This window comes from Trachymyrmex septentrionalis, unplaced genomic scaffold (genome assembly GCF_001594115.1).
Source record: "Trachymyrmex septentrionalis isolate Tsep2-gDNA-1 unplaced genomic scaffold, Tsep1.0 scaffold123, whole genome shotgun sequence".
Classification (NCBI taxonomy): Eukaryota; Metazoa; Arthropoda; class Insecta; order Hymenoptera; family Formicidae; genus Trachymyrmex; species Trachymyrmex septentrionalis.
The window spans coordinates 402,067-410,942 of record NW_017304363.1 but is presented as its reverse complement, the minus strand read 5'-3'; the positions used below and the strand labels follow the sequence as shown (position 1 = coordinate 410,942).

At 47.3% G+C, this 8,876-nt stretch overlaps 1 protein-coding gene across 1 annotated transcript; it reads left to right on the top strand.

The window, feature by feature from the left end:
* The first annotated feature begins 1,481 nt into the window (after window positions 1-1,481).
* LOC108755218 lies at window positions 1,482-6,324 on the top strand. The gene is made up of 2 exons (XM_018498111.1): window positions 1,482-5,855; window positions 6,001-6,324. Exons 1-2 carry the CDS (start codon window positions 1,482-1,484, stop codon window positions 6,322-6,324), a joined length of 4,698 nt encoding a protein of 1,565 aa, XP_018353613.1.
* The last annotated feature ends 2,552 nt before the right edge of the window (window positions 6,325-8,876 follow it).

Genomic DNA, 8,876 nt, shown 5'->3' with positions numbered 1-8,876 from the left:
TCAGATTTCTAACATCGTGGACACAAAGCTTAAAACTTATTATGTAGATATCTTATATAGACTAAGTTTCCACCGAGGGTTAGAGTTGGATCAGAGTACAAGAATTGATCAATCACAGTCGAGTATTCCCCTCTTACAGTCGAATGATAGAGGAATACTCGACTGTAGTTGGTTAATTCTTGTAGTCTAACTCAACTTTAATACCCGTATTCATAATCCTTCGCTGAGGAATCTGTTCGGATTGAACATTGATTCCGAGCCCGAGTCCGTCGACTACCGGGCGAGCGGGAAGAACACGTAAGGCGGGAGACTCTGTGGTGCATCTGTGACCGCTCGCATCTGTGGTGCATCTGTGGCCTGCTCGGACAAAGGATCGGGCTCGTGCAGCCGAGTCAGGTATGGTCGGAACTCTGCCACGCTCGTGTCTGGTGTGCATCTGTAGCCTGCCCGGACAAAGGATCGGGCTCGTGTAGTCGAGTCAGTTATTGTCGTGACTCTGCCACGCGCGGGTCTGTCGTGCGCTTGAAGCCTCCCGTGAGAAAGGAGTTTGTGAGCGGTGTGGTTGCCGAAGAGTAGAGTTGTATTGTGGGAGATAGGCCACGTGAGACAGAGTTCAGCGTGCCATCTCCGGAGGCTGCATCTACGCGGCGGCTTTGTGCCCCCGTTGCTCAGGTGTCGGTTCCCTCGAGACGTCGAGGCGTCCCTGCGGCATTGGTAAAGGTGCACCTCGCCCAAGGCGGCAAAAACTGAGCGACTTGCGGCCCACGTTGACGTCAGCAATTATCTCAGCGTTACCAAGTAAGAGAGCTCTCTAGCGAATCAAAAGGAACCTCGCGCGGCGACCTTCATGTACCGCGAACGACCGCGGTATCTCGCTACGCGCACCATTAGAGAACGTTTATTTGTACCTAGCAGTCAGCCAATCAATAAAGATCCGCTTGCCCCGGCTTTTCTTCCATTCCGCGGGAGTTTTTATGCCTAGGCAAGTGTGTATAATAGCCGCGAATCATTGTGTCTTGTTTCTTGTTAACCCAGTCCTCACTCATCCTCAATTAGTTCTTTAGTTTTGGTTTTAGAATCTCACGAGGTAAAATTCAATTAAACATGGTGCCCGGGATGAGGAGTGAGTGACTGGTTTGATGGGGAATTTGGACCTTTGGTCGTAGCAGTCCGCCATTCTATAGCGCATTACGGTCGCAGCCGTCGGACTTGCGTAAGCGTGTGCTTTCCCTGGATACAAGGGGATTCTCGGTTGCGCTGCAGAGTTCGTTGCCCTTTCGGGATGTTCTTTGCCGGGCCGTGGACGTTTAGCGTAATATAACTTGGTTTGCGGAAATATCGTCGTTTGTAGCGCCGCGCTATTCCTTAAGCGTTATAGTGCATGCTGCGTTACGGTTAAGTAAGACAGCATTCTTATATATATATAAACACACTGATTAATCTTATCCCTTTTTCTCTCTTCTCTCGTGGTCTTTAGCATCATGGCTCCGGTAGCACTTAAAAAGCTAACGTCTTTGCAACGCGCGCGCGAAGGCGAAATAAACGGAATACGTGAGCGACTAGTTAGTAAACCGCGGCCGACGATTACAAAAAATATTGTACAGTCGCGACTCGAGGCTTTGAAGAGGATATGGAACGAAGTACGTGAAACCCATTCCGACATTATCATTAGGGATGAGGCCGAGTCCGATCCTTACATGGTGAACGATTGTTTCGGGCGCATGCAAAGCGTTTACGAAAACGCAGTCGATGCGTGCTTGATGATTGTGACGCAGCTTGAGCTGGCCGCGGAAGGTGCAGCATCGGGAGGGTCGGATTCGGGGAGTGTTTCGGATATCGGCACACCTAGTGTCGCGAAACTCCCTCGCATTCCTTTACCCACTTTTTCGGGAAGATACGAGGATTGGGAGAGTTTCTGCGATCTTTTCACGACGCTCGTTCATGACGTTCCCCGATTAGCGGATGCAACTAAGTTGCAATATTTAAAATCGTGCTTGACGGGTAGCGCAGCAGAGCTTATTAAGGAGGTCGCTACTACTAGTGCGAATTATACTAGTACCTGGAAGTCACTCAAGGCGCGGTATTACAATCCCCGTATGATTATCCAAAAACTCCTGACGTCTCTCATGGAGATTCCCCGCCTGAAAAAGGAAGCGGCTTCTGAGCTGCGTTCATTCGTTGATGAAGCTCAGCGTATTGTCCGTGCTTTGGGTAATCTAAAGCTACCTGTCGAGCATTGGGACGCATGGTTGGTGTTCGTTTTATCGGAGCGTTTAGATTCAGAATCTCGAAAATTATGGGAGGCTGAGCTTAGCGGGAAAGATTCGGTGTTAGCCTCAGGGGAAGGTTCGCCGAACACGGATCCTTTGAAGTCTCTACCCAAATTTTCGGATCTTGCCACCTTTTTAGAGAAGAGAACTCAGGCCCTAGGCATGATACAAGCCGAGCGTAGAGCAGAAAAGAGACCGGTTTCTGTTTCCTCTGCAGGTCTTCAATCTCGCAAGGTATTTCATGCCAGTGCGTCTCGTTCATCGAAGGTGAAGCTCTCTAAATGCCCCCTTTGCTCGGGGACACATCCTCTCGCAAGGTGCTTTAAGATCAGGGACCAACTTCCTCCTGAGCGGATTGCTTCCGTTAAACGCTTCAATGTCTATTTCAATTGCCTTGGACAGCACCGAGTTAACGTTTGCCCTTCCTCTGGACGTTGCTCCGTCTGTCAACAAAGGCATCATACACTTCTCCACCAGAAAGCGCCGAGCGGCAATCAAGCATCACGGCAGCATTCCGATGCGCCGAAGGACTCGCAATGCGGATCGGCTAATAACACGCCTGTTGTGAGTCTACATTCTTCCAATCGCCTAGCGGCTCGGCGTCAAGTCCTCCTGGCTACCGCGCGGGTTTTGGTGATAGGTCCGAATGGTGTCAACACTTCTGCTCGAGCCCTCTTAGATCAGGGATCGGAATCGTCATTTGTATCAGAAGCGATCGTACAGTTGTTAGGTTTGACGAAACAACGCACCAACATCGCGTTGACAGGACTTGGTGCAAGTACGGCAGGTACAGCACGGTCAGTGGCGCATATTACACTGCGATCCGCTGTCGATTTAGAATTCGAATTCGAGACCGATGCGCTCGTTCTCCCCAAGCTAACTTTGCAGCTTCCAGCTGAGGGCATTCGGAACTTTGACTGGCAACTGTTCGACGGCATTTCATTGGCTGATCCTGGATTTTGCATTCCGAGTAAGGTTGACGTAATCCTAGGTGCGGATGTCTACGGGCAATTGCTTAAATCTGGGTTGAAACGGTTTCCCCTTTCGAATATTGTTGCTCAAAATACGGCGTTTGGGTGGATTGTTACTGGTTCTACTCAGTCGGTCGCGTCACGGCGGGCGGAGAATCTCGCCTCCCCTTCGTCGGTGCTAGCGCTCCATTGTGCATCTTGCGATTTAGATCAGTCGCTACAGCGGTTCTGGATGCTTGAGGAGGTACCATCGGGCGTACAAAAATTGAAACCAGATGATGAGGCGTGCGAAGCCTTGTTCAGGGAAACACATTGTCGCGATTCACACGGTCGATATGAGGTTAGTCTGCCTTTGAAAGCAGGTCTTCCGTCAGTGTCGGTTGAGACTCGGAGAATGGCCCTCGGATCTTTGTCGAATCTGCATCGTCGTCTCTCGCGCGACCATAAGTTAGCTGAAGCTTACGGAAAGTTCATGTCGGAATATGAACGGTTAGGACATATGACTCGAGTTCCGGCTTCCGATGTTCAGCGTAAAGATTCGTGGTATTTACCACATCATGCAGTGGTTCAATCGTCAGCTTCATCTTGGAAGCTCCGTGTTGTATTCGATGCCTCTCGCAAAACTGGTGACGGTCACTCCTTGAACGAATTCTTATTGACAGGGCCCCCGCTTCAAGGGGATCTTTCCTTGATCTTGTTAAATTGGCGTCGATATCCCTTCGCGTTTACCGCGGACATTGTCAAAATGTTTCGGCAGATTCGCGTGAGACCAGCAGATCGAGACTTCCAAAGGATCGTGTGGACGGCTACTGCTGATTCCGATCCTGTCGATTATCGCCTGAATACCGTCACCTACGGGACGGGCTGTGCTCCATACTTGGCGATTCGCACGCTTCTGCAATTGGTTCGGGACGAAGGGGCTAGGTTCCCACTAGGCGCGGAATGTCTCAAATCGGAGACTTATGTTGATGATACATTTACAGGAGCGGGCGACCTGCCTACTGCGATTAAGAAAAGGGACGAACTTATTTCGTTATTGAGTTCAGCCGGAATTAGTGTGGATAAGTGGGCTGCAAATCATGCGGATCTAATCCCCGCCCATACGCAGCAGAGCTCGGCGAAGCTCATCGAAACGGCCTCTTTGGTCAAGACGCTTGGTGTACAGTGGATTCCCGCACAAGATCAGTTCAGGTTTGAGGCAGGAGACCTTAGCGAGCTGTCAGCAGCCAAAACAAAGCGAGAGGTCCTCTCGAGCATTTCTCGACTCTTTGACCCCCTTGGTTGGCTCGCTCCGATTACAGTAAAGGCGAAGATTTTATTGCAGGATTTGTGGATCCAAAAGTGCGATTGGGATTCTCCTTTGCCTCCTGAGATTCGTGAGCGATGGTATGACTATTGCCAGTCCCTGTTCGCATTGCACTCACTAGCGATAGATCGTTGGCTGGGTGTCGCTGCCGCGTACTCGTATCAGATTCATGGATTCTCTGATGCATCCTCTCGTGCGTATTCAGCCGTCGTTTATCTGCGTGTCGATGAAGGAGATGGGTGTATCCGCACCTCGATGCTCGCTGCTAAGTCCAAAGTGGCACCGGTTAAAACCATCAGTATTCCGAATTTGGAGTTATGCGGTGCAGCTCTTCTCGTCCAACTCATTATTCACATACGAAAACTGGATTTTCTGAGCACTCTCCCGGTCTTCGGTTGGGCTGATAGCCAGATCGTGCTTATGTGGCTTCGCAAACACCCATGCCATTGGAAAACCTTCGTGGCTAACCGAGTTTCATATATCCAGACGGAGATGCCATCTGCTACCTGGTCACATGTCCCCACGGACGAAAATCCGGCAGATTTAGCGACGCGAGGCTGTACGCCGGCGGAACTCGCTCCTAATGATCGTTGGTGGCATGGACCCCAGTGGCTCTGTAAATGTCAGAGCCAGTGGCCGCGGCCGGTAAAGAGCTCGCGCACTCTTCATGCTCGGACTCGCCTGGTTGAATCGGAGTTGTTGACTCGGTTCTCTTCGTTGACTCGATTGGTTCGGGTGGTAGCTTGGTGTAGGCGACCTCTGCTCGGTTTACGCAGACGCAAGCAAGGCAACGATTTATTGCCTTCCTTTCTTACCTCAAGTGAACTGTCTGAGGCACGAGATATCGTTATCCGCTTGGCGCAAGTAAGCCATTTCACCGAAGAGTTCGAAACATTAATCGCGGGAAGGAATTTACCGAACCGTAGTCGGCTTTGCAAATTGAATCCGTTCATTTGCGAGAAGGGCATTTTACGGGTAGGAGGTAGATTATCCCATTCAAATCTCTCGTTTGATCGCAAACACCCTCCGATTTTGCCGCAACAGTCGTCTCTAAGTGGGTTGTTTGTTCGCCATGCCCACCATCTCTGTCTTCACGGAGGACCTACACTAACCTCTAGCATTTTGATGCAGCATGTGTGGATATTGGGAAGGGCTAGACTGGTTAAATCCTCGATTAGGAAATGCGTTACGTGCCAGCGGGTTAAACCAAGAATGGCACAGCAGTTAATGGGCGACTTTCCTGCCGATCGGGTGAATCCTGGACGTCCGTTTACAATTTCTGGTCTTGATTATGCTGGACCGATCCAGGTGCGAACCACGAAGGGTCGCGGTCACAAGTCGTACAAAGGTTATATCGTTATTTTCGTTTGCTTCTGTACACGAGCAATTCATCTCGAGCTTGTCAGCGACTTGAGTACGCTATCGTTCATAAATGCGTTTCGGCGTTTTGTAGGCAGACGTGGCATTTGTAGAAGACTTTACAGCGATAATGCCAGCAACTTCCATGGAGCAGATTTGGAACTCCAAGCCATGTTTGGTACTTCACTTGCAGGAGCGTGAAAAATGGCGACAACCGAGCGAGAATTTTTCTATCGGTAGGTTAGTTTTGATCCAAGACGATCGTTACCCACCGTCGAAATGGCCCCTAGGTCGAATCACCGAGGTTCATCCTGGGCCTGACGGTCTGGTGCGAGTGGCCACGGTAAAGACCGCTACTACCTCTCTACTACGACACGTGGCTCGGCTCTGTCCGTTACATTTGGACGAGGGCCCCTAAACCTTCTTGGATTAGGTTGGGTTGTGCTTTGGGTTGTGAGAGTTCGTCCGTCGGACGAAGGCGGGCGGACTGTTCGGATTGAACATTGATTCCGAGCCCGAGTCCGTCGACTACCGGGCGAGCGGGAAGAACACGTAAGGCGGGAGACCGCTCGCATCTGTGGTGCATCTGTGGCCTGCTCGGACAAAGGATCGGGCTCGTGCAGCCGAGTCAGGTATGGTCGGAACTCTGCCACGCTCGGGTCTGGTGTGCATCTGTAGCCTGCCCGGACAAAGGATCGGGCTCGTGTAGTCGAGTCAGTTATTGTCGTGACTCTGCCACGCGCGGGTCTGTCGTGCGCTTGAAGCCTCCCGTGAGAAAGGAGTTTGTGAGCGGTGTGGTTGCCGAAGAGTAGAGTTGTATTGTGGGAGATAGGCCACGTGAGACAGAGTTCAGCGTGCCATCTCCGGAGGCTGCATCTACGCGGCGGCTTTGTGCCCCCGTTGCTCAGGTGTCGGTTCCCTCGAGACGTCGAGGCGTCCCTGCGGCATTGGTAAAGGTGCACCTCGCCCAAGGCGGCAAAAACTGAGCGGCTTGCGGCCCACGTTGACGTCAGCAATTATCTCAGCGTTACCAAGTAAGAGAGCTCTCTAGCGAATCAAAAGGATCCTCGCGCGGCGACATTCATGTAACGCGAACCTCGCGCGGCGACCTTCATGTACCGCGAACGACCGCGGTATCTCGCTACGCGCACCATTAGAGAACGTTTATTTGTACCTAGCAGTCAGCCAATCAATAAAGATCCGCTTGCCCCGGCTTTTCTTCCATTCCGCGGGAGTTTTTATGCCTAGGCAAGTGTGTATAATAGCCGCGAATCATTGTGTCTTGTTTCTTGTTAACCCAGTCCTCACTCATCCTCAATTAGTTCTTTAGTTTTGGTTTTAGAATCTCACGAGGTAAAATTCAATTAAACAGAATGTGAGGATTCCTTGTTCCTCATTTCATAAACCTTCCTTGATCAAACAAGGACCCTTATTAGTTTCTTTTTCTCAATGGAGGTTATGAGTTTTCTTAAGGAGGAGATGTAGCCTTCATAATCAAGCAAATCTCCAAATTTAATTTGTCACGGTCTTTTTACTTTCGATAGCTTTTTTTCGGAAAAGAACTCCTCTAAAAGAACATTTTCTTCTTCTTCGTATAATAAGCATTATGGTATTATGGCCAATTTTCAATTGGAAGCACTGATGCATATTAAAGCCGTTGTACACTAATTTAATTTGAGTATAAAAATAAAATGTAAATATTTCGAATTATAAAATATATATTTTATCTAACAGAGTAGAATAAAATGTATTGAGTATTTCACAATTTAACCGATTTCTATGTTATTTATAAACGTATATCTATGTTATTTTGTGTATGTACGGTTTTAATGTGTATCAGTGCGCAATAAGTACGTCCAATCAAATTCGCTTAGTTTTATTTTTATCGATTATTATTGCAAAAGGTTTAATCACGACTTTATTTATTATTAATTAACAATACCTTTATAACCTTTATCATTCGTAATTCATGATATTAGGTATGCAAACATTATATATTATGACATGCTGCCCTCAATAGGTTACTAAAATCCCTAAAATATTCCTTCCTTCGGGGCAGACTTGAGATCCATTTATGAAATAAGGAGGCCTTGAAGAATTGAAGAATCCTTCATGGAGGCTTCCTCCATCCTTAAAATAAGGAAGGACTATGAATACCTTTTATGGATGATAAACCTTTCTTGATCAAACAAGGAGCCTTCTTTTTTTTTTAAGGGAAGTTTCCTTGAGGAGGAGATGCAGCTTTCATAACCAAGTAAACCTTCAAATTTAGTTCGTCACTTTTTATTTTCAATTAATCAATAATACCTTTATAATATTTATCATTCGTAATTTTTTACTTATGTTACAATAGATAAAATATGTATTTCATAATTCGAAATATTTGCATTTTATGTTTATACTCAAATTAAATCAGTGTACAACGACTTTAATATGCATCAGTGTTTCCAATCAGATTCATAATGCTTATTATACGAAGAAGGAGAAAGTACTTTTGACGCAGTTTATTTCCGAAAAAAAAACTATCGAAAATAATTATTGATGCGACAGATCTAAATTAAATAAAGCTATCGAAAATAAAAAGATTGGTGTGACGAACTAACTTTGATTGGTTATGAAGGCTGCACCTTCTCCTCAAGGAACTTTGTAATCTTCTTTGAGAAAAGGAAGCTAATAAGGTTCCTTGTTTGATCAAAAGGAAGGTTTATGAAACGTAAAATAAGAAACAAGGAATCCTCATTCCTCAAGAAAGGACTATGAATACGGGTATTTTATATATATATATACAGGGTGGGCCATCTATTGGTACGTTTTTAAAAATGCGATCAAATGAGCATACATTGATATTTTTTATTAATTTTTTTTTTGTTGTGAAGCTAAAAGTATCCGCGTCAAGAATGAAAAACGATTTCGTTCATGTGGCTCCCTCTACTGGCCTTACAGTATGCCATTCGGTCACCCCAATTATTA

Coding starts and splice junctions, on each gene's coding strand:
- LOC108755218 (XM_018498111.1), top strand. CDS start 1,482: ATGGCTCCGGTAGCACTTAAAAAGCTAACGTCTTTGCAACGCGCGCGC. Junction 5,856..6,000: donor ATTATGCTGGACCGATCCAG/GTGCGAACCACG, acceptor GGCGTTTTGTAG/GCAGACGTGGCATTTGTAGA.